The sequence below is a fragment of the Stegostoma tigrinum genome, chromosome 13 (assembly GCF_030684315.1).
Source record: "Stegostoma tigrinum isolate sSteTig4 chromosome 13, sSteTig4.hap1, whole genome shotgun sequence".
Lineage (NCBI taxonomy): Eukaryota > Metazoa > Chordata > Chondrichthyes > Orectolobiformes > Stegostomatidae > Stegostoma > Stegostoma tigrinum.
The window spans coordinates 76181496-76207143 of record NC_081366.1 but is presented as its reverse complement, the minus strand read 5'-3'; the positions used below and the strand labels follow the sequence as shown (position 1 = coordinate 76207143).

Here is a 25648-nt window from a genome sequence, read left to right as displayed (position 1 = left end):
TTCTGTTTTCGCTCCTGATTTACAGCATCCGCAGTTCTTACGGTTTTAATTTCGTAAACATGAGGGCCCACTCAGCCACCCGCGCACAGAGTCCGCAACACTCACTGCGTTCGTGCCCATTGTCCGGTACAGGATATCGCTGGTGAGAAGGGCAGCCAGGCTGGACGACATAGTCATGTTCTTATTTCCCTGTAGAACAAAATATCTAAACTGATCCATTGGCCACCCCTGTGTATTTTATACCTAGGTACATTGCACCTCCAGTTCTAGTAACCCAAAGTCTAGCTCAGCGTGAGCAAGTTTGAGGCCTGAAGCAAAAATTCACAACACAAAGTTGATTAAACACTTTAGGGTCTGCATTGGGTCATACAATCCCACATAATGTGGAGACCGACCATTTGGCCCATCAAGTCCACACTGACCCTCTGAAGAGCATATGGACGGACATGGAATAGCGTACATTAGGTGGGCTTCAGATCAGTATGACAGGTCGGCACAACATTGAGGGCCGAAAGGCCTGTACTGTGCTGTAATGTTCTATGTTCACCCAGAGCCAACCCCCTACCCTGCACAATACCGGACAATTTAGTATGGCTAATCCACCCTAAGCTGCACATTGGTGTGAACCAGAGCACCCAGAGGGCACCCGCGCAGACACGGGGAGAATGCGCAAACTCCACACAGACAGGGAGTCTCCCCGAGGGCAGAGCTGAACCCGAGACCCTGGTGCTGTGAGAGGCAGCAGTGCTAACTGCTGAGCCGCTGCACTACCCCCAAATGCTAAGTGGGACCAGCAAAATATCTGCGGTCAATTCCGTATCTTTACAGCAGCAAGTTTTTTTTTTTTTAAAAATCCCAAAGAAATGCTATCCTTTCCATGTCATTGCACCCCCCCCCCAGTTCCCTTCATCCCATTGGCACAGAATTGGGGTTTCTGTTGTGATGACCCCAAAAACTGGGAGGATTCAAATTCATATTTAAAATGGTTTGAAATATTTAAGATCAATTAAAAAGAAAAAAGGGCCTTTCTGTTTTTTGTCTTCCACCACGAAATCACTGGCTCTAGGAAAATTGCAGTTCCCCAGCTGGCTGTATTCGCGTGGCACCTTAAAGCAGTCGCCTTGCTTGTGCCCAGGGAAAGAGTCAGCAAGAGATTAGCCACCATCAGGGCATCACAGCCTGCACCATTCTGCTCTGACACTACATCCCAGTCAGCAAGGGCACTAAGTACCCTTTCTCTCGGGGTCTATTGCTGTCATCACACCCATGGGTGGTTAGCGCTGCAGCCTCAGCACCAGGGACCCGGGTTCGATTCCATCCTCGGGCGACTGTCTGCGTGGAGTTTGCGCATTCTCTGTCTGCGTGGGTTTCCTCCCACAGTCCAAAGATGTGCAGGTTAGGGTGGATTGGCCATGCTGAAATTGCCCCATAGTGTAATGTAGGCTAGGTGGATTAGACATGGGAAATGCCAGATTGCATGGAAAGGGTAGGGGAATAGGTCTGGGTGGGATGCTCATCAAGAGGGGGTGGTGTGGACTCGGTGGGCCAAATGGCCTGTTTCCACGCTGTAGGGATTCTATAATCTATGACTTGCCTGAGTGAACCTGGTTACTTCAACAGATGCTGATCGTACCTGGTGCTCTAGTTTCAGAGCTAGCATAATGTGGTCAACTGCCGGAATTTAACAGCACGGGTGCCCTGCTGAGGAGTTAGTTAGCAATGAGAATGGAGACGGGATGCACAGGAGGAGGGAATCATAGAGACGACAGCGCAGGGAGCTCTCCACTACCTCAGTGTCACACTGCAACAGCTCCGAAAGCCCCTCGCACACGCCATCGACGTTCGCGTGGTCATCCAGCCTGAGGGATTCCGTCGACATAGGGCTGCTGGTTCCCGCCATCTCAAAGTCCACCTGAAATTTAAAACGATTAAAGTAACTGAGTCGAACAGTGGGCTCCCGCTCCGCAGAGAGGGGCACAGGAATTGTAAAAATTAACACAGGAAAAAAAATTTATCCTGCAGCATGTTTAACAATCCAGCATAAACCTGCAGGTTCATACAAATATTTCGCTATTGCGTCGCTTGGTTTGGCTTCCATTACACAGTCTCGTTCCAAAGATGGACACCAGTTCAATGCTAAAAGGCAGGGAGAGAGAGTGGCTGACTGCCATTCATTACCGGAAAATAGCGTGGTATCAAGGAGCCCGAATAACATGGGAGACAAAAAGGAGGTTAGGGAGGAAAGTCCCCAGCAGCTGGAGTCGTATCCAACACTGGGGACTCGAATCTTGGCAACTAGAATCAAACGTTTCCAGCACAGGACCACGCTGCACGAGATCTATAGGGAAAGGGTTGAGAGAGAAAGCAGTCAGCTGATCACCTCTCCTTGACACTCAGTCATACAGCACAGAAACAGACCCTTCGGTCCAACTCCTCCATGCTGACCAGATATCCTAAACTGATCTAGTCCCATATCTCTCTGAACCCTTCCTCTCCATGTACCCATCCACATGCCTTTTAAACATTGTAATTGTACCAGCCTCCACCATTTCCTCTGGCAGCTCGTTCCATACACACACACCACCCTCTGCATGAAAATGTTAGGTCCCATTTAAAGTTTTGGACTCCCCTACCCTGATGAAAAGACATTGGCTATTCACCCTTTCCATGTCCCTCCTGGCATATCAACATCGAATCCCTACTGTTCCAGGGATTGGACAGTGACAGTGGGGTGGGTGGTGGTAACATTCATCCCCTAGGACCACAGATAAATAACTTGGCTGCTAGGGTAGGTCATAGGGCAGGTATTTTTTGGTGAGCAGATCATCAGCTAAGATCAAAAAAGTTAGCACAGTAGCTTTGTGGTTACCTCTGCTGACTCACAGCACCAGGGACCCAGGGTCAATCCCACCTTCGGGCGACTGTGGAGTTTCCCCATGTTAGGTTCCCTACAGTGTGGAAACAGGCCCTTCGGCCCAACAAGTCCACACTGCCCATTGCAGCATCCTACCCAGAACCACCCCACTATAACCTGCACACCCATGAACACTACAGGCAATTTAGCATGGCCAATCCACCCAGCCCACACATCTTTGGACTGTGGGAGGAAACCGGGGCACCTGCAGGAAACCCAGGCAGACACGGGGAGAAGGTGCAAACTCCACACAGATAGTCGCCTGAGGCTGGAATCGAACCCGGGTCCCCAGCGCTGTGAGGCTGCAATGCTAACCACAGCCACCGGTGACACCCAAAGTCTGTGTACCTTTCCTCTGGGTGCTCCAGTTTCCTCCCACAGCCCAAAGACAGGGCGTGTTAGGTGGACTGGCCGTGCTAAATTGCCGATAGAGTCCAGGGATGTGCAGGCTAGTTGGATTAGCCACAGGAAATGCAGGATTAAGGACTGGGTAGAATGATCCTCAGAGGACTTGATGGGCTGAATAGGCTGTTGCCACACTGTTGCAATTCTATAGTTCTAATTCCCAAAGCCCCTCCTCCACCTATGAGGCACAAAATCAGGAGCGAGTGAGCCTAAATTACTACAATAAAACTCAGATCATCACTAAGACAACCAGCATTTACCCAGTTCAACATTCACTTCCTTCAACCAGAGCACAGAGGGTGTGCCAGCTGTCTGATTCACTACGCACCCCGCTAGCTCCAGCAACTGAAGGTCAGGGGTCAGTGATATATTGGAACATTACGTGGTCGATGGGTTAGCATCCTGGAATTCCCTCCCTAACAACGACCACAGTGCTGGAATTACTTCGCTTCACTGCGATGAATCCAAGAAGCAGCCCAACACACACCTGCAAACCACTGGGGAATGGCTACTAAATACCAGCCTTGATTTCCTGATAAGAATAAAACACTGACTAAATTTAAAGTCTACTCTCACGGCTCAGTCATTAGATGGAGCACAAGGATGATACAGATGAGACCTGGAAGGCCAAATCCTCGAATAGTGCATCTCAGCACCAACTGGTCTCAAAAGGGAAGGAACAATGACAATGTAATGACACAGTCAGCCAATTCCAGGATGCTCCTTTACCTCAGCTCAGCAGCAGGCTGGGAGGGAGGAGAAGACGACACCAAAAGTGGGAAAGCAGAGCAATTCCAATTCCATAACACATCGGTTTAGGTAGGGACTCACCACAGAGGGCTTGGAAGATGGCGTTCTACAGGCTTCGGGAGCTTGCAAGGGGATCAAGACTTTACTGGGAGTTCGGGAAAGGTGGGCTTTGAACCAGTGTTCTTCCCGCGTGTCAAAGGATCAGAAGAATTGGAAGAAAATGCAGATGGGTGGGTGAGTAAGTTTGCAGACAACAAATCCAGCTGTGGATAGAGTAGAAGGTTGTCAAAATACAGCCTGTTAGAGATCAGTTGCAGATATGGGCGCAGAAACAGCAGATGGAGTTTGATCTGGGTAAAGTGTGAGGTGCTGCACTTTGGGAGATCAAATGTTAAGGAAAAACTATACAGTTAGTTAATGGCAGGATCCTAAACAGCATTGATGTACAGAGGGATCTTGGCGTTCAAATCCATAGCTCCGTGAAAGTGGCCACGCAAATAGACAGGGCGGTGAAGGTGGTGTATGGCAAGCTTGCCTTTATTGGTTGGGGAATGGAGAACAAGAGTCAGGATGTCACGTTGCAGCTTTATCAGGCTGTGTTTAGGCCACACCTAGAATATTGCGTTCAGTCCTGGTCACCACACTACAGGAAGGATGTGGAGGTTTTGGGTAGGGTGCAGAAGAGGTTTACCAAGCTGCTGCCTGGATTAGAGGGTGTGAGCTATAAAAGGAGAGGCTAGAAAAACTCAGGTTGTTTTCTCTGGAGCAGCAAACCCAAGGAGAGACATGATAGAAGTCTATAAAATTACGAGACACATACATAGGGTTGACAGTCAGACCCTTTCACCCCCCACAGTTGAAATAGCTAATACCAAGGGGCATATGCATGTAATGAGAGAGGGGGGAGTTCAAGGGAGATTGAGGGACAAGTTTTTATTTTTAGTGGTTGAAATCTGGAACTTACTGTCAGGGGTGGTGTGGAGGCACATATAATAGGGACATTTAAAGGGCTTTTAGATTAGCACATGGATACGCAAGGAATGGAGGGGTATGGATCAAGGGCAAGCAGAAGGGATTAGTTTAATTTAGTGTCACGTTCAGCACAACATTGTGGGCCAAAAGGGCCATTCCTGTGCTATGCAGTTCTACGTTTAAAAAATTCTTGGAGGTATTGACGATGAAAACCATCACAGTCAGTCAACCTCAAGGCAGGTCTGCTCCCCGAACGTTCTAATTCTATCACTGACACTTAACAAGCAAACAGGAGGCAGCCTACCCAACGGGACTTTCTGGAAAAAACAAAACTCAACATCAACAGTACTGACTGCAATTGAGTTGTCAAAGCTAAGCAAGTAGATGACCTGCTGAAAACAAGGCAATGAAAGAAAATATCAGAGCTTCCAAAGAAATCAATTTGAAAATAAAAAGAAAGTAGACCCCTCACATTTTCCTTGTTGCACCCGAGGCTTTGGAAATCCACACGGTCCTGAACCGGGCTCCGACAGCCAGACTCACTGAACATCGGGCTGCTGCACAGGACCTTGGGCTGCAAGGCAAATACACCAATGAATTAACCTCCTTATTTTCTGGAGTTAGCTGTTTGATCAATGCATCGAAGGGGGCTTGTCTGTCAGATATGTAACATAAGATTGCACAAAGGATATTACTGAGGCCATGTGAGTTTTAAAGACAATAGTACAGCTGCCTTTAGGGGTTATATTTCTGATACTAATCCACAAATGATTTCAGACAGGATTTGAACTCGCAACCTCGGAGCTAATGGTCACCAGACACTGCATTAATACCCGATGGAGGTCTGTACCATTATCTTTATTGGGATCTCGACCAGTCCCAGAATGGGTTTCTACTGGAGTAATTGTTTACCAGGCACAATCTTTAAAATACAGTGTTACAATCTCTATTTCCTCTCCTTAAAAAGTCAGAGGGACTGGTCACAGATAAGCAGGGGTTCCATTTGGTTGTTTTAAGTGATCGGCTAGAAAAATGTAACCACTTCTGAGCGTTCCTACACTTCACAGGGTCCGAGACTTTTCCTTTAAAAGAAGAGCAAACTTGAAACTTCTTGTTTGTCTTAATTACTCCTACATTCCAAATTCCACCAAGTCAGCTTTATATCTAGACCATTTTTGTTTTACTTAATTTTTAAACAGTGTGATGAAAGCTACAGTTTGTTTTCCTTATTCATTCAAGGGATGAAGATATCACTGGCCACGGCAGCATTTATTGCCCATCCGTAATTGCCCAGGGGGTAGTTCAGAGTCAACCACATTGCTGTGGGTCTGGAGTCACATGTAGGCCAGACCAGGTAAGGATGGCAGTTTCCTTCCCTAAAAGGACATTAGTGAGCCAGATGGGGTTTTCTTGACAATTGACATTGGATTCACGGTCATTACTAGACTCTTAACTCCAGATGCTTATTGAATTCAAACTCCATCTGCCACGGTGGGATTTGAACCTGGGTCCCCAGAACGTTATCTGTGTCTCCGAATTAACAGTCCAGCGATAATACCGCTAGGCCATTACCTTCCCCAATTGTTATCTTTGGAATTTGGACCAGTTTAAAAAAAAGTGTAAGAAGATTTTTTTTTAAAAACCAAGAGGATCAGTAAGTCTGATGGAATGGTGTCCTCAATCCAGCATTGCTCCGGAAGCATGACTTTAGACCCCAGTGGGATAAGATGTTGATGCTGTCTGGTCTACGACAGCCAGTGTAAACACATGAAGCCATTAGTTTGGTTTTTGCTTCAGAGCAGAGAAGTCAAGAGCTCAGTTCAGAACACTAAGTGATTGAGTTTATAAATATGCTTTTTTTTTCAAAAAAATCATGAAGTGGTTTTGCTCGCAAAACAGAGTTTAGTTCAGAAGTAAGTTCTGGTTGTCTCTCGTGGCGAGAGTTCAGGTGGAAGCCAGTTACCTCAGCAGGAGGAGTTGGAGGAGCTTCCAGGCCAGGAGAGATGGATAAAAACCTCCAGGTTATTGGTGCGGAGAAAGTTTAGGCTCTCAGATTTGTGACCAGACTCAGAAAGGGATCATCATATTGTCCCTGCAGTCCATGGGAAAGTTCCTGGAAGGGACAGTGACTAGAAACCTAAAGACTTAAGATGCCGGGTGTAATTCCTTTAGATTGGAGTCTCTTCAATGAATGGTGTTGAGAAACAGGTTGAAAGTTTGTTGCCTTGTTTGTACTAAGATTTTTTAAACACAACTTGGATTGTGCGCTTTGTGTAATAAGCCTACATTCTGCTTTAAAAGAGCATCTACAGATTCACCAGTCACTAACCACCATGATAGAGCCAAAAAACAGCCAGGCTTCTTCTGGAATTGAGCTTGCTGTGCAGGACTAACAGCCAGGGTCATAATGTCAAGCACATTCTCCTCACACACCTCTCACATAGCCTCACCACATCTCTGAAAAGCACATACCCATCTCTTAGATGGGTGCGTTCAACAAATTAGACTGTGCTTATGCTAACAGGCACCAGGAATTAACACCTTTTCTCCCTTGGTTCTCCTTAGCTCTGCACAGCCTGAAGAGCTGCTTCTCATCAACAATGCAAGTTCTTACCAAAAGCGGCTGTGTTCTTCCTGCAGGCTGCTTGCTGTGGAAATAAATAAAAAAGACACGTCAGCGAAGGTAGTTGCATCCAACACCACAAACAGTAACAGAGACCGTTTAAGTATTGAGGAACCAAGAGGTAGAAACTGAAGCTGCGACAGGAAATTCACAAAAAAGTCAAATTCTACCACAAATCGAACCACGCAGTGGGAGAAATGCCATAGAATGGGAATCTTCGAGAACTCCATATTAAATTGTTAGGACTCTTGCAATAAAATGCAACACGGCATCTGCAGTAACCCAGAGATAATGGATTCTCCAGCATCTGCAGTTCCCAAGATAACAAAGTATGAAGCTGGATGAACACAGCAGGCCAAGCAACATCTTAGGAGTACAAAGGCTGACGTTTCTGGCCTAGACCCTTCATCAGTGAGGGTCTCTGATGAAGGGTCTAGGCCCGAAACGTCAGCTTTTGTGCTCCTAAGATGCTGCTTGGCCTGCTCAGTTCATCCAGCTCCACACTTTGTTATCTGCAGTACTCCAACTGTCTTGATCATTCATTAATGGAGTGCGGACATCGCTGGTTGGGATACCATTTATGAGGTGCCCTTGAGAAGATGGTGGGGAGTTGCCTTCCCCCATGGCTACCGTCCATTTGCTATGTGTTGTACAATGCTGTAAGAGATGGATTATAACCCAGTGGCAGTGAAGGAACAAATCACAGATGCTTGGTGCAGTGTTCTGCCAAGTTAATTCACCTGCGCCACTCCGATCGATACCAGACTGTAAACTGAGTCACCTGCAGGTCTCCATTATTCTGTAAAGAAATCAATTTTTTATTTATTCATTTTGTGGGATGTGGGCCTTGGTGACTGGACCCAGCATTTATCGCTAGTTGCCCCCTTGAGAAGGTGGGGGTGAGCTGCCTTCTTGAACCACTGCAGTCTGTGTGCTGTGGGTTGATCCACAATGCCTTTAAAAGTAGGGAATTTCAGGATTTTGACCCAGCGACAGTGAAGGAACGGCAATACTTTTCCAAGTCAGGATGGGGAGTGGCTTGGAGGGGAACTTCTAAGGGGGTCATGTGTCAACTCATGCTGCTGCTGGAAGGAGTCATGGGTTTGGAAAGTACTGAAGGAGGAACGCTTGCTGGGCCGCTGCTGTGGGTCTGGTGGGTGGTACACACTGCTACCACAGTAGTATCAGTGGCGAGTGGCGTGGCTATTTGTAGATGTGGTGCCAGTTAAGCAGGCTGCTTTGTTCTTCCTCCTGAACTACTTCTCCATCACTGAGTCAAATCCTGGAATTCCCTCCCTAGCAGCATTGAGAGCCTACCTCCAGCACAGAATGCCACAGTTCAAGAAAGCAGCTCATCACCACCTTCTCAACTAGAGACAGGCAGTCGGCCCAGGGTGGGTGACACCCGCATCCCACAACTGAATAAAGTCCAGGTTCCTCCCAAGGAAATAGTAAGACAAGAGGAGCGTTATTTCACAATAAGCAGAAAAGTAATTGTCCACAGAGTTTATAGAATCCCCAGAGTGTGAAAACAGACCCTTCGGCCCAACAAGTCCACACCAACCCTCAGAGCATCCCACCCAGACCCAGCTAAGCTACACCTCCCTGAACACTACAGGGCACCTTAGCGTGGCCAATTCACCCTAACTGCACATCTTTGGACTGTGGGAGGAAACCGAAGCTCTCAGAGGAATCCCACACAGACACAGGGAGAACATGCAAACTCCTCACAGAGAGTTGCCAGAGGGTGGAATCGAACCCGGGCCCCTGGCGCTGTGAGGCTGCAGTGCTAACGGCCCCCGTTGTCTGGGAGTAGGAACCTTGTAAGGCTAAGACCCTCGCTCAACACAAGGAAGTACTGTTGATGACACACCAGTGCATGACTGTGACAGGGCTACACAGTCAAACAGGTCATCTCTTGGACGGAACCCAAAAGCCAGGCTCATCTGGCTCCTCAGGGAGGCGACAGACTAGCGGCATTATCGCGAGACTGTTAATCCAGAGACCCAGATAACATTCCAAGGATCCGGGCTCGAATCCCGCCACAGCAGGTGGTGGAATTTGAGTTCACTAAATATCCAGAAATAAGAATCCAAACGATGACCGTGAATCCATTGTTGGGTCAAACCCATAGGTTCACTAACGTCCTTTAAAGGAAGGATGCTGCCGCCACCCCCCCCACCCCCCCGCCCCACCCCCTTCCCCAGCCTGGGCCTGCAAGTGACACCAGGCCCACAGCAATGTGGGTGACTCGGAGCTGCCCTCGAGGAAATTAGGAATGGACAATAAATATTGGCCCAGCCAGCGAGACCCTCATCACGTGAATGAATAAACAGAAGAGTCTACCCGCTCAGAACAATGCAAAACCCTGTCTCCACAGCACTAATTTCAGAGCAGAAGGGAGCACAGTGATGCCCTGGAATGGAGTTAGCCCTTGAACAACAGTGTCACGAACAAATTGTCTGGACTTTATCTCACTGCACTGCTTAAACGGGCTGCAAACTTCAGAAGTGCAGCACGGGCTACAAAGTGTTTCACTGTATCTTGAAGACCTCAAACACGTGAACTGAATACATTCTAAAAAAAGAGAGAGGCAAGTTGTGAAATTTGGCACACAGTCCAGGATCAGCTTTTAAAGCTCCGAGCTGATCCCACAGAAGCGCCACACTGCATCAGCCAGGAAGATGTACTCATGCACTCGAGTGGACCAACCTCAGGCTTTGAGGCACATTCAGTTTGACTCGCAGAGAGGTGCCGGCCTCTCCGCAATGCTTTGAGAGTCACTGGAGGTAGCGTGGTGCTGCTGCAGTTCACATTCGTTAGAACAAACTCAGCCTTCAGTCTGAAAGGAAACTGTACAGCAACATTCAGGCAGCTGTGGAAGGCGTAATGCTAATACTTATGTAAAAGGACATAACACTCTAAAGGTAACTGCCTCCCTGAACAGCTACCACAGAACATATTAGTTGTATCCCCAACATAAGTCAGCTGTCAAGTAACCAGGGATAGAGTCCTAGAGCTGTACAGCACAGAAACAGACCCTTCTGTCCAACTCATCCACGCTGACCGTATATCCTAAATTAGGCTAGTCCAATTTACCAACATTCGGCCCATATCCATCTAAACCCTTCCTATACATGTAACCATCCGTACGCCTTTACATGTTGTCATTGTACAAGCCTCCATCTCCAGCAGCTCATTCCATTCACACACCCACCGCGTGAAAATGTTGCCCCTCCTCAGGTCCCTATTAAATCTATACCCTCAAGTTTTGGACTCCTCCCTACCACAGGAGAAAGACCTTGGCCCTCATGATTTTATAAGCCTCTATAAAAGGTCACCCCTCAGCCTCCGACGCTCCAGGGAAAATAGCCCCAGCCTATTCAGCCTCTCCCTGTAGCTCAAGCCTTCCAACCCTGGCAACACCCTTGAGAATCTTTTCCAAACCCTTTCAAGTTTAACATCTTTCCTATAGCAGTGAGGCCAGAAACTAGTGAGGCCACTTTTGCATTATCAATGGCCTTGAAGAATAGTTCTAGGAATTCTGGCCTTTCACTCCTGTTCCCAATCTTTAGTCTCACATGAGACTCGGACATGAAAAGCGAAGAGCAAACATTTCTTTGAACAAAAAAAGCAGCATTTCACTTTGACAGCACAAAATACTGCTTCATGCATAACCACTTTAGTTTGTGTTCTTCTTTTTCCAATCTACGTGAATTTCTTTAGTACACACAGTTAAGGGTTCTCTCCCACTCAGGTGAAACGTATTACAACGTTACTTACAATTCTGGTTGTACATCAGTTAGGCCAGGCGAGTCGAGGCATAAACCTGAAACAAAGGGGCAGATTGTATGTATTTATTCGCTCTTGTTCTAATGTGTGCCTTTGGTACCCTTGCCACCAGCCCCATTGAAACAGTGCGCTGTCGGTCAACAGCTGCAGCTCTGTTGAAAACAACCTAGACAGACCTATATCTCTTACTATTCTAGCCAGGTCACCTCCGCAGCCATGACGGGTCCCACTTCAGAGAAGGGGAGGACAAAAGGACAAGTCTGAAACATTCATCCTGACAGCTTGGAGTCTCAGGTGGGCATCAGTTCCAGCTCAGAGCCCGAGCTTGCCCCGCACAGTTACCCCTCAGCGAAATCGTACCCATCTGACACAAGCAAGTCTCTTTGGCTCGTACAATTAGGCGTGCGATCATTGCAGCCCATCACACAATTACCCTGAGGACGAACATTAGTTGCGAGGCAAAATTAAGTTACGTAAAGAACATACAAAGAAAAACAAAAGTGTGAATTGTTCATAAAGCCAAAAATCAATAGTGGGTGCAGCCAGGAGACTTCAGGCTAATATTAGCTCCGTAACAGGAGCGTGATATATCTGCAAGTAAAAGAGACAAGGCTGGTGGGCCTCCACATGTCAAAGTAGCAGCAAGCATAGGCCATTCAGCCTCTTGAACTTGCTTGGCCATTCATGGAGATCATTGGTGCTCAGTGCAGCTTTAACTCCACGTAATCCCCAGCTCTCTGTAACCCTCCTTGTAAATATATTTGACTCATCTTGAACGTACTCAACGACCCAGTAGTCACTGCACCCTGTCAAAGAGAGAATGCTAAAGCTAACAGTGAAAGAAAAAAATTCTTCCAAACCTCAGTATTCGAATAGGAGACTTCTAATTTTTAAAACTATACCCCGAACTTCCAGACTCCCAGATAAAAGGAAACATATCAGTACCATCATTGTCCATTCCCACCGGGTCTTGGAGAGTTCAGCACAATTCTTACCAAATCCACTGAGTGGATACACAACCTTTCCAGCATTAGACAATCCCTCTATCCAATGAATCCGCCTCCTGAACCTTTTCGGAATTTCTTCCAAGGAAACTAAGTCCCTCCTTAAAAACAAGGGACCAACGTCTCAACAAAAGCCTGCATGATTGTCGCAAGATTTCCCCTACATTCATACTCCATTCCCCTTGCCTTCCAAATTACTTGCTGTACCTGCACACCAAGTTTGCGTTTCAGCATATGAACATCCAGATCTCCCAGTACTGCTGAACTCTGCAATCTCTCTCCATTTAAAATAACAGACTGCATTTCTATTCCTCCTGCCAAGCTGGGCCACCTCAAATTCTCTCACATTACACTCCCACTTGTGAATTATTTTTGTCTGCTCATTATCTACATTGCTTTGCGGACTGTTTGCATCTTCATCAAAAACTGCTTTCTTACCCAAAGTAAGATCAGTACATTAGGTCACAGTACTGTCTTTCCCTACATCTTTGTCATTAATGTGGATTGTAAGGAGTTGATGGATCGATGCTGATCACGTGGCTCTCCAATACTAGCAATCTGACAAACTATAAAGTGACCATTTTATTCTGACTGCTGCTTATAAGTTAACCTATCTTGTACCAATACGTCATGCATCAGCTTCAATACCTTTAAGGCAAAGCTATTAAATGCTTGGAAATTCAAATTCATAGCATCTACTTGTGTCCCTTCATGACTAGAATCCCTACAGTGTGGAAACAGGCCCTTTTGCCCAATAAGTCCACACCGAACCTCTGAAGATCCCACTCAGACCCTTAGATAAGTATGCAAATCGGAAAGATTTGGAGGGATGTGGACCAAGCACAGGTAAGTGGGACGAGTCTAGTTTGGGGTTATGGTCGGCGTGGTCTGGTTGGGCTGAAGGGTCTGTTTCCATGCTGAGAGACTCCATGGAAGGGCAGAAAAAAGTGAATGGGAGGAATGTCAGGCAGCCACCATCACGCTGAGTAAAGGAGCAGCATCAAGGGCCAATTGGCCTGCTGTGCTTTCTACTTCTGATGGTCTTATCTGTTCTGCTTGTTGAATCCTCAAAAAGAACTCCAAGAAATTGTCAGACGTGACTTTCCTTTCATAAGGCACCGTCGATTTGGCATCAACACGTCACCATTTTTAAACCACCTGCTGTCAGCAGTTTTGCAACGACAGAGTTTCCACTGTGCAGTATATCGTTTCTTGTTTTATGTCTCTATCATTTCTTGGCTCGAGGTGTTACACTTGTGTTTCTCCAGTTCATTGGAAGCTTTCAAGAACTCAGGAAATTTAGAAAAATTCCATCAACACACTCATTATCTCTGCAGCCACTATCTCGGGAGATCCTAGAATATAGGGTATCAAGTCCAGGAGACTTGCCAATCTTCACTCCAATGGCTTTCCTCATATTCTTAAAGGTGCTCCTTCCCTTTAGCCTCTGAGCTGCGTTAATTATTTCCTCAATCTCCAGTGAGAAGATGTTGAGCAAAATGCATGGTACAAGGAGACTCGGGCAGTTTCAAACTTGCTGCCACCCAACACTGACAGCATCTCCTGAGTACTATGGCCAGTTCTAGTCTCCTTGCTAGCATATCACTAATCTGGAGAGGGTTCAGAAAATATTTGGCAGGATGTTGCCAGGAATGGAGGGTTTGAGTTATAAGGAGATGCTGGATAGGCTGAGATGATTTCGATGGAACATATGGGGTGGAAGGGTGATCTGATAGAGGTTTATAAAATCATGAGGGGTATAAATAAGACAAATGGCAGGTCTTTCTTTCCCCCACAGTGGGGGGATTTCATGACTGGGGGCATATTTTTGCGGTGAGAGGAGAGATTTAAGACGACATGAGGGACTTTTTTTAAAAAAATATAAAGAGAATGATGTGCATGCGGAATGAACTTCCAGAGGAAGTTGTGGGTGTGGGCACAGTTACAATGTTTAAAAGGCATTTGGATAAGTCCATGAATAGGAAAGGCTTGGAAGGATATGGGCCAGGAACAGGCAGGTGGGACCAGTTTAGTTTGGGACGATGTTCGGCATAGACTGGTTGGACTAAAGGGTCTGTTTCCATGCTGTATGACTACTTCCTAAAATGCTCGAAATGCTTTGTGCATCTTCCATTGAGAAAGGAGATGTGATTAATAATGTTGTCCATAATTAATGTTCCACTGTCATACTCCAAGGGACCAACACTTACTTTAGCTGCTCTGTTTTTTAAGATATTCTTAGAAGCTTTTATATTTCTTACTAGTTATTATTAACTTTTGTTTTTAAAGTCATCATTTAAATTTTTCTCAAACTTCTGGCCTCCTTCTTCCAAAATGGAAACATCTCCAGCCAGGATCATGAAATCTCTTTACGTTTCTGTAGCACTCTACCATCTGACATTTCCACCTACCTCCCCCAATTTGGTCAGGTCTTTAGTCTTACAGCCTTGTAACTATCTTCAACTAAAATTTTCTTTGAGAGTTTTGGACCCCAAGTTTCCATATCTCCCAACTGAATGTGAAATTCTATTATCGAAAAGAGCATTGCCGTCCAGAGGATCCTTTGTTGTAAGGTCATGACAGTAACATTGTCATATTACACATTCCTACCTCCAATTATAATCTGTTCCAATTGATTCCTGAATGCATTGTTCTAAGGAAGAGTTTCAAATGCACTCTACAAATCTCATTCTTCAAATTTCAAACTGGTTTTGTCCATGATTAATCATATCCACGATTAACATTGTCTCTCTAACTGGTCCACATTACCTTTTGCTTTCTATTCCATCCTACACTTCAGGGGGAGTCCACGTGAACTGATTCTACAACTTCTGGGCAAAGATCATGTTTCACTGCTGTACAGATTCTGCATTTTATTGACCAAGCAACCCCAGCTTATTTTTCTTTTTCAAGATTCCATTAATTTTTAATATTCCAATCTTGGTCACTTTGCAACCATGTCTATTTTATAGTTATCATTACTTCAGTTTCTATTAATTCAGCCACCATGTTAGAACTTCTCCATTTGACTGTTCTTTTCCCCCGTTCTAAACGTATTTATTGATGTACTTTGACATTTATTAGCTGTCCCTTCCTGTCACGCTCTGGTTATCTAGTTCCAAATGGTGATCATTCCATGTCCTTTTTCTACAAACTTTTCAAAACTCTGGTTAAATACAATTTAGTAGGACACGGGTCCTGGTATTGTTTAAGGAAAGGATATTCCAACTCTTCCCCAGTGCTAGAGAGCGAGTGCGTTCCACGAATAAAAAAATCTGTGTTTCACACTTCAATCTTTCAGCCACACGTTAGATGTTTCTATCTTATTTAGCATATGCCGATTGCATATGGCTCAGTTCATAACAGAGGATTACTTTTGTGGATCTGCCTCATTATTTAGCTGCTAACTTCTCACCCTCCCACAGAAGAAGTCCATTCTGCTACCAAGATTTGTTGTAGCTGGAGAAGTAAAGAGTCTGCTGCAGAATGATACCTTGACATAAATAATCCTTATTTTGTTTATATTTTACATGAAGATGTCAGCAGTTCAGCTATTCGCTTAGTTTTGTTTGCTGGGGACCAGTCTCGCCAAAGTTTAAAAATAAAATTAATTTTCTCGTAAAGTTTTGAACTTCAAAGAAATTGTGATATGCATCACCCAGCCCTTTACTAAACATCCTGAATATAAAACCTCAAAGAGATGCGCTTGGATGAAAGTTCATTGAAGCAACAAGCTCGTGTTCTCTCTCTCACTCTCACTGTCTCAACATTTCTTGTTTTCATGATGGTAATAAATAGCTTAAGGAAAGATGCGTTTTGCCATTTCACATTCAAGAAAAAGTTTGAAAAACTGTTACTGACCTCTGCCTATGTATTCTGGGGATGTTGATGTCTCACTGCCATTACTCAGATTTGACATGCTCAGGCAACGTTTTGGAGTCTCACTGAAAGAGAGCCAGAGTTACTTAGCTGCAGTTTGCATAATACATGTCACTGCTCAGTTCTGACCATCAGGGCGTATTGTTAATCCTCTCCTATATAAGCTGACCATGTTTATCCTTGCATAAGCTTTCAGCCTGCAGACAATTGCACCACAAAATCATTGCATATTTTCATTCAAATTATGTGAAACATCAATTTCATTTTTGTTTAAATACAAAAGGAAGACAACATGAATGACTTGGCTATTCCATGGCACACATCCAGTATCAGCAACTTCAACTTTGTGTCTCCCTTCAAACACACTGCATGTCCCTTTCCCACTCTCATGGTTTGCTTCCAGCCAATTCCCTGCGGATCCAGACAGATCCTCAAATGTCACTGCCTTGACTCCTTCCTGACAATAAGCCGGGGGGGGGGGGGGGGGGAATATATAAAGACATTTTCAACACTACATAGGGAGGGAGGGAGGGAGGGAGGGAGGGCGAGAAGGCAGAAATGGCTGGAAAAACTCAGCATGTCCGGCAGCATCTGTGGTGAGAAAGCAGAGTTAACGTTCAGGGTCCAGTGACTCTTCCTCAGAATGGAAGATTTTTTTCAGCAATTTGTATTTCAGTTTTTATTTCTATACTCTTTTTGGCCTACTCTCTTGTATATTAAACAAAAAGAAAATCAGTGTTTCAGATTTGGAACATGCATTTTAGGTCTTTGAATTATTCCAACAGCAGAGATCAAAAACCCCCATTCAAAGTTCATCCACTTGCACCTTCTTCTTAGGAATTTTCATTTTTTAAAAACCTCATTATTTGGGTTTCTTTAACTTCAGCCTGCATGGAACTCAATCATTCCTTCACTTTCTCTGGCCTTCAGTCAAATTCTAAAAGAACCTCTGATTATCAAGCTCAGAAAGTTATCTGCAGACTTTTAACACTGCTGGGGGCGGTTGCTCCATTTCTCAGGCAAAACTAACACACGTGCATACCTATAAAAAAGTCCTTATGTCTCTTGTTCTGTTATTCGCTCATTTCATTTCACCAACATGAGCAGGTCACGCAAACGCTGCAGCCTGTTTTCCAGCCACCCATAGCTATTAATTTTCTCTAGCCTTCCTCTTAAAATATACCCTTCTCTTGGCATTTCTTACCAGTCTCCCAAGTCTGGAAGCAACAGAAAACATTGCCAGCTGACAAATAACCCAAACAGCTCTAGAAGGATATCACAAAAAGTAGAAACCCCAAATGAACACAAAAGCAACATTAGCACTCAGAATGTGACTGAGATCTTTAGATTGGATGCTAACCTAATTTCCCATTTTCTCACAGTGACACCTCTGAATCACGATCTAATATGAAGTGGTGCACATCCCGAGTACACAGCTTTGCTGTAAAATAATTTCCTTGTTCAGTAGGGTTTCCACCAGGAACATAACATTTCTTTGTCAGTTTCGTTCATTATCAATGTCCCAGAGGGCATTTAACAACTGGGAAAGGAATTGAAGGTCACTTCATAAGTGTACTTCTCTTCAGGAAACTCAATTACACGGTTTAAAATCAAATTGTCCAAGGCTAGTTATTGTTTATCTCAAAAGCAGGATCTTTCTGCCAGTCAACAGCAGCAAATTCCCTGCACTTTTCTTCAACACCACCCTTATGCTAATAAGTCACAACATTGTCATGTGGCCTTCAGCCACTTCCCGGGGAAAATGGTGGTCACCACTGCCAGAGGACCATTGACAACTCTCACGAGAGGGGGGCAACAGGACTGCTGATGGGTTTAACCCAAGTGTCAGCACAGCTCGGCCAAAGGGAGAGGCTCAGAAGGCAGGCTCTTTAAATGACGACCTCAGCCAGCGCAGGAATTGAACCTGCGCTGTTGGTGTCACTTTTTAAATTCAAAAACCAACTACCCAACCAAGTGAGCTACAAGACAATTGCTCCAAATAGCTTTTAGAATAGGTCTTTGGCAGCGATTACCGTGTAACAATAAAAACCAAACAAAATAACCTTCCTCTAGAATAAAAACACAATTTGCATTTAAATAACATTGAAACGTTATAGATCATGGCCAATCATCCACCTCTGCACCATTTTCTTATATCCCCATATTCCTTGATGTTATTATTATTCAGTTATCTGTTGATTTCTATCTTGAATCTAGCCAATGGCTGAGCTTCGATGGCTCTCCATCTACAGCAATAGTTTCTGAATAAAGGAATCTATCATATGTCCTAAAAAGCTTGCCCTAGCTCTAGAAAACATTCTTTCTGCACCTAGATCAAGCCCTTGAAGAATGTGGTAAGTTTTTGTGGAATCATGTCTCATTTCTTCCAAACCCTGGAGAATCCAGGCCCAGTTTGCTCAAATCTCTCCAGATGGGACGGACCCAGGAATCAGTCTGGTCAACCTCCACGGTAAATGTTCCCTGTCTTTGGCAGCATCTTGCATCTAAGCCAGGATGCATGACAGGAAGAGCACTGACACCAGACAGGTCGCGAGAGAGGGGGAAGATTAAGTGAACGACAGCTCGTGGGCAGTACACAATTGATCAAAGTCAAAATAGCAAAGATAAAGCCAGGGCACGGGACAGTAAGTTATTGAAGATTGAGAGTGTATTCTAAGCCACAGAGACAACGATAAAAAGGAATTTGAACAGCCTAATATACGCTTTTGTGTAGACCCACCTCCATTCCAGTCACTGTTGCTCAGGATACTTTTTCCCAGTTGGATTCTGTCAAATCAACCATCAGATTGGAAGAGGACCATGAGCAGCAACATACTGCCCACCCCAAAGTTCACAGATAACACAACTAACTCTGGCAGGATAAATTCAAAAGTAAAGTGCAAAGCTACAAAGCGAGCACATTTATTCTATTCATATCCTAGACCTGTGCAGCCCAGCCGGCTAGAGTACGGGTCAGCTTGCTAGAGATAGCATTTGCCTCCCCATTTCGTAAGCCTTTGTGAACACAAACACAACTGGAGTTTTTTTCCTTTAAAACATACTTTCTTCTCCCCATAGCTCACTCACATATAGAAGTGGAATGGGACCTTGCCTCACCTCTAACATGCTGGTAATGTTCTGGGGATCTGGGTTCAAAGCCCACCATGACAAACGGTGCAATTTAATTCCAGATTTTTATTGGATTCAAGAGTCTAATGGCGACCTTAAATCCACTGTCAGTTATTGGAAAAACCCATCTGGGTTCAGGGTCTTCAGGGAAGGAAGCTGCCACACTTACCCAGTCTGGTCTACTTGTGACTCCGGACACATGGCAATGCGGTTGATTCTTTACTGCAATAAGTGCCGGCCTAGTTAATGATACCCTCAACCCACGAATGAAGTTAGAACAAAGCCTTTAATGCTAAAATGGTAGAAAAAGACAAAGTTAGCTCCCTTGTCACCTTTGCTTACCCATCGCAGGAACTAAGATTGCTCATGTTGACTACGCAGTCAGGGGAAGTTGTAGGTGCAGGGGAGAAAGACATAGAGGTTTCCTGGATCACAGACAACAACTTCCTGGAACCCAGTCGGAAACTTGGACAGAAGTCAGGACTGAGCACCACAGAAATATCTTTGCTCTCCTCCATCGTTGCAATCAGCTGAGAAAGAAATCAGACGAGGAAGGGAAGCAACATTACATGAGCTTCAGCTGTACAAGGGTTAGATTCACTCACACACATGCTTTAATACAAATTGGCTTTCTCTTCGGCCAGCGGAAAACAAATGACCATCTGGAAATGAAAGCTTGAACGTGCTGAAATGTAACAAATTGGTGCAATTGGGTGACATTTAGCAGTTTGTACCAACGAGTGCAAGACATTAAGCTTCAGAACAACGTCCCTGCAGCAATTCTAACTCTGCCTTTACCAGGAAAATGTGAAATATGAGGCTTGAGGATTCTTGTGCCATTCTCCTCCAAGAATGGAGTTCACCCAAAGTTTCCTACGATCACAGACTTACCAAATTCGCTTTTGTTTAAAATAAAAGAGAACCACAGTGTAACACTTTCAACCAGCATTCAATGATGTCCATTACGGTAGAGGAAAGGTCAGTCAATACAAAATAGAAATAACTCAGGATAATGTCATGGAATTTTTTTAGTAATATAGGAATTTGTCCAGAGAAGACTCTGAATCGCTACTTTGGAAAGAGGTCTGCACCCTCAGTAATTCCATGATAGAAAAGTAGTAGAAGGAGGCCATTCAGCCCTTCTGAACCTGCTCTGCAATCCATATAATCATGGTTGATCTCAATCCTGTTTCTGCTTTCTCCCAACCCCTTTAGCCTTCCTACTATATAAAAAAATATGATTTAGTAATCTGGCTGTAATTTTGAGAGGCATGTCTTCCAGAATGTTCCGTGCCTTCTCCATCGACCCTTCTGTTAGGAATATTAACTACTGTGCCAGTGGTGTGACTAGTTATTTAGATGGTGCTTTCTCTAAGACATAGACGAGGCTGTGAGACCGAGCGATTCTCTAAAATCTACTCCAAAACCTTAGAGATTCTCTCTAAAGCTGAGGGCCATGACCTCTGGCAGATTGCAGCTAGCTCTATGTCTTTGTCTAACTGCCCCCTTCTTTTCATACTCTTGGTGACATACCAATATTTCTTACAATAGGATTGGTCTTGTTGTCAAAACCAACAGATAAAAATTTAGAGATTGTAGGAACTGCAGATGCTGGAGAATGTGAGATAACAAGGTATACAGCTGAATGAACACAGCAGGCTAGGCAGCAGAGAAGCAGGAAAGCTGATGTTTTGGGCTTAGATCCTTCATCAGAAAAGGGGGATGGGGAGAGGATTCTGAAATAAATAGGGAGAGAGGGGGAGGTGGACCGAAGATGGATGGAGGAGAAGATGAGTGGAGAGGAGAGTATAGGTGGGGAGGTAGGGAGGGGATAGGTCAGTCCGGGGAGGATGGACAGGTCGAGAGGGTGGGATGAGGTTAGTAGGTGGGAAATGGAGGTGTGGCTTGGGATGGGAGGAGGGGATAGGTGAGAGGAAGAACAGGTTAGGGAGACGAGGATGAGCTGGGCTGGTTTTAGGATGCAGTGGCGGGGGCGGGGGGCGGTTGGGGGGGTGGGGGGCTAGATTTTGAAGCTTGTGAAGTCCACATTACTACCACTGGGCTGCAGCGTTCCCAAGCGGAATATGAGTTGCTGTTCCTGCAACATTTGGGTGGCATCATTATGGCACTGCAGGAGGCCCAGGATGGACATGTCGTCTGAGGAACAGGAGGGGGAGTTAAAATGGTTTGCGACTGGGAGGTGGAGTTGTTTGTTGCGAACTGAGCGGAGGTGTTCTGCAAAGCGGCCCCCAAGCCTCCGTTTGGTTTCCCCAATGTAGAAGAAGCCACAACGGGTACAGCGGATACAGCATACCACATTGGCAGATGTGCAGGTGAACATCTGCTTGATGTGGAAAGTCATCTGGAGGGCTGGGATGGGGGTGAGGGAGGTGGTGTGGGGGCAAGTGTAGCACTTCCTGTGGTTGCAGGGGAAAGAGCCGGGTGTGGTGGGGTTGGAAGGGAGTGTGGAGCGGAGAGATGGTGTCTCCGGAAAGCAGACACGGGTGGGGATGGAAAAATATCTTTGGTGGTGGGGTCGGATTGTAGATGGCGGAAGTGTTGGAGGATGATGCGTTGTATCCGGAGGTTGGTGGGGTGGTATGTGAGGACGAGGGGGATCCTCTTGGGGCGGTTATTGCGAGGGCAGGGTGTGAGGGATGAGTTGCAGGAAATGCGGGAGACACCGTCGAGGGTGTTCTCGACCAACGTGGGCGGGGTGGGGGGGTGCAATGTTGTGGTCCTTGAAGTATGAGGACATCTGAGATGTATGGGAGTGGAATGCCTCATCCTGGGAGCAGATGCAGCAGAGGCGAAGGAATTGGGAAATAGGGGATGGAGTTTTTGCAGGAAGGTGGGTGGGAGGAGGCATATTCTAGGTAGTTGGGGGAGTTGGTGGGCTTGAAATGGACATCGGTTTCTAGGTGGTTGCCCGAGATGGAGACAGAGGTCCAGGAAGGTGACGGATGTGTTGGAGATGGCCCAGGTGAACTTGAAGCTGGGGTGGAACGTGTTGGTGAAGTGGATGAACTGTTCGAGCTCCTCTTGGGAGCACGAGGTGGCGCTGATACAGTCATCAATGTAACAGAGGAAGAGGTGGGGTTAGGGCCAGCGTGGCTGTGGGAGAGGGACTGTTCCACGTAACCTACAAAGAGGCAGGAGGGTCTAGGCTCAAAACATCATCTTTCCTGCTCCCCGATGCCTCTTGGCCTGCTGTGTTCATCCAGCTGTACACATTGTTACCTCAGACTTTAAATTTGATAAGTTTTTGGTATCTAATCGCCTGGTTCAAATTGATTAGCTAAAGGCAAACGCCCATTGTCTTGGTAAAACTACTGCTGGGCCTGCTCACTGTATGGGCTTTTGATGCAAACATTTCACTTCGGGTGCTTTCTGTGCACTTGCAAACTTCCAGGGTTCTGCTCACAGGCATCCATTTTACATCTCTAAGCACAGAAAAAGCACATGATCTTTTAAAGGGACCACGCAATGCCTCCCCCCACCCTCGAATTTTACAAACACCAAATTCCTGCCTCCCAATTCACACGTACTCTATCCAATTTTGCAACATTGATGATCCTTTGTGGACTTACCTATGGGCTGAGATTGACATAACCCCATAAACCCCATTTTCCAGAGGTGAAATAAAAGTGGGATTGACTGGACTACTTCACAGTATTTCCTCAACAGGCCAAACAGCCTCGTCTTGTGTCATACTGAATCAGACTCGAACACTGAGAGCCCACCATTAAATCAGAGCTGCAACTCTCCGCTGGTGTCTAGTTCAATGTTGCAAACTCTGCTCTGCCTTCCCCTCCCACCCTCCGCAAAGCCAGTTTGTTTCCCTAATCCTGTAACTACATGGAGAGCAGCCAATTATTGTTTTGGAGTCGATTCACTGCTGGTTGCAATTAAGTGGGAGCCTAAGATGGCTAGTTGTTTAGAATTCTTATAAATCTGAAGTAAATGCAACATAAAAATCCCCAACATCCTAAAACAAAAGTTGACATCCAGTTGTGCAATAAAAGCATGCACACCCCTCGTACATGGACGACAACAAATACAGCTTGCCCCTGACTAACTCACTTTATCCCAGGTGAGGTTTGAACCACAAGCTTGAGCTCTTTAGGCAATGTGCTTAACTCAAAGGAATCTCCTAGGGTTTGGGGCCAGTTTGTACCAACCAGCCCACTTCTAAAACCATGCAATATGGCGGTACACAGGCACAGGTGATTCAGCCATAGAGCTGTACAGTCTGGAAACAGACCCTGCCGTGCAACGCGCCCACACCAACAGAAAGTAATCCCCTCCCATTTGCCAGCATTTGGCCCATATGCCTCTATACCCTTCCTATTCATGTACCCCTCCAGAAGCTTTTCAAATGCTAGAACTGTACCTGCCTCCACCACTTTCCTCTGGCAGAACTACACTCTGCAGGTCCCTGTTAAATCTTTCCCCAAAACAGTCTAGTTTTGGGCTCTGCCACCCTGGGGAAGAGACCTCGGCTATTCACTATCTCTGGCCCTCATGATTTTATAAACCATGATGAGGTCACCCCTCAGCCTCCAACATTCCAAGGAAAATAGCCCCAGTCTATTCAGCCTCTCCCTATAGCTCAAACCCTCCGACCCTGGCAACATCCTTGTAAATCTTTTCCGAACCCTTTCACGTTTCACAACATCCTTCCAGTAGCAGGGAGACCAGATTGAATGTAATATTCCAAAAGTGGTCTAACCAATGTTCTGTCCAGCTGCAACATGACCTCCTAACCCCTTTACTCAATGCACTGACTATAAAGGCAAGCGTACGAGATGGCTTCTTCGCTATTCTGTCAACCCGCAACTCTACTTTCAAGGAACTACGAAGCTGCACTCTCATGTTGATAGATTACAGTTTAAGTGGTGTGAACTCCTGACAATGGGAGTACTGTAATTTAAAGTTACACCAGCAGATAAGGGAACACAAAACATTAAATATTGGGCAAATCTTATTTTACAGCACATTAAAACCAAAGCTACATAAACATTGGATTCTCAGTGTGATCACTTACCCCTTCAGGATGTTTGAAATGGAGTTCTGAAGTTTCAACACTCTACAGAGGTCCAGGGATTTCTTGTTGGCTCTGACTAGTCACAAAAATGGTGTTGTTTCACCAAAGCTAGGATTGACCAAAGTCAACCCAAGGTGGTAAATCCTACAATATGCACTGGGTAATTTCATTTACAAATAGCAGTATTTGTATCCAGCAGCTGAAGATTTTGGTAAGCCTGTTGTTTCTGCCTGTCCACAACCAAAAAAAAAAATGGATTTTTGTTTCTTTCCACCTTTAAGAAGGGTTAAGAGAAAAGCTTCATTTATGTTTTCTGACAATTCAGAGCAGAGGGTTTCTAACTCTCCCCCCCCACCTTTCCAACTGTCAGCTCCAGAACACAAGGCCTATCATTTCCTTCTCCTCTACTCACCATCTGAAGTCAAGTAAACAAGGTCCTTTCTCTTTCCCAGTAGCAGTTAACAGTGTCTGTCTGTCTGTCTCTGTATACGATCCTGTTGTCTCCCTCACACTCTGTACAAACAGTCTGGCCTGGTCTCTATCTCACTCATGCACTCCCAGCATACAGGGTCTAGGCAATCTAGCTCTCTCCCACTCCTAGTGGAGTTTTTCTTCATGTTTTTCTTCCCAGCATACAGGGTCTAGTCTTTCCCTCCCTTTCTCTTCTTGTATACAGGATCTTAGTCTCTCTCTGTCCCTCATACATACACATAGGTCTCATCTGTCTTCCTTTCTCATTCTGACAGTATTGAATATCCAGTCATCTCCCTCCAGGAATACATAATCTCAATTCTCCCCCCCTCCCTCTCTCTCTCCCCCTCCCCCCAAATACAGTATCAAGTTGCTTTCTCTTTGTTCCTAATGCCACCCTACAGAGACAAGTCTCTCTCACTATCTCTCTCTCTCACTACACAGGACCCAGTCTCTCAGCTTCACCCCAATTACAACAGTACAGATTCCAATCTGCGTGTCTCTTCTCTTACTCTTTTTTCCAGCTTTATGAAATTCAAACCCTCTGTTTTTTTCTCATTCTCTCCTTACGAAACAAGGTCCCAGCGTGCAGGATCTGGTCTCACTCCCTGCCTAACTTCCAGTCACACACGTGTCATCACCCTCTCTCCCGGGCTCAGTTA

At 45.5% G+C, this 25648-nt stretch overlaps 1 protein-coding gene across 2 annotated transcripts in view; it reads right to left on the bottom strand.

The window, feature by feature from the left end:
* Positions 1-25290, bottom strand: part of LOC125458300 (M-phase inducer phosphatase 1-B-like) — a 46201-nt gene extending 20911 nt beyond the window's left edge. Inside the window, exons 1-8 of one of the 2 annotated variants that reach the window (XM_048543479.2) lie at positions 24516-25290; positions 19811-19998; positions 16322-16404; positions 11448-11493; positions 7656-7689; positions 5514-5615; positions 1790-1912; positions 106-189 (exon numbers count right to left, since the gene is read on the bottom strand). In XM_048543479.2, the coding sequence (XP_048399436.1) occupies positions 106-189; positions 1790-1912; positions 5514-5615; positions 7656-7689; positions 11448-11493; positions 16322-16404; positions 19811-19986 (648 nt within the window). In that variant the 5' untranslated portion in view covers positions 19987-19998; positions 24516-25290. Of the gene's footprint in view, positions 1-105; positions 190-1789; positions 1913-5513; positions 5616-7655; positions 7690-11447; positions 11494-16321; positions 16405-19810; positions 19999-24515 lie in introns of those variants that run through there. The other variant, XM_048543481.2, reaches the window with a different exon arrangement.
* Positions 25291-25648: the final 358 nt, after the last annotated feature.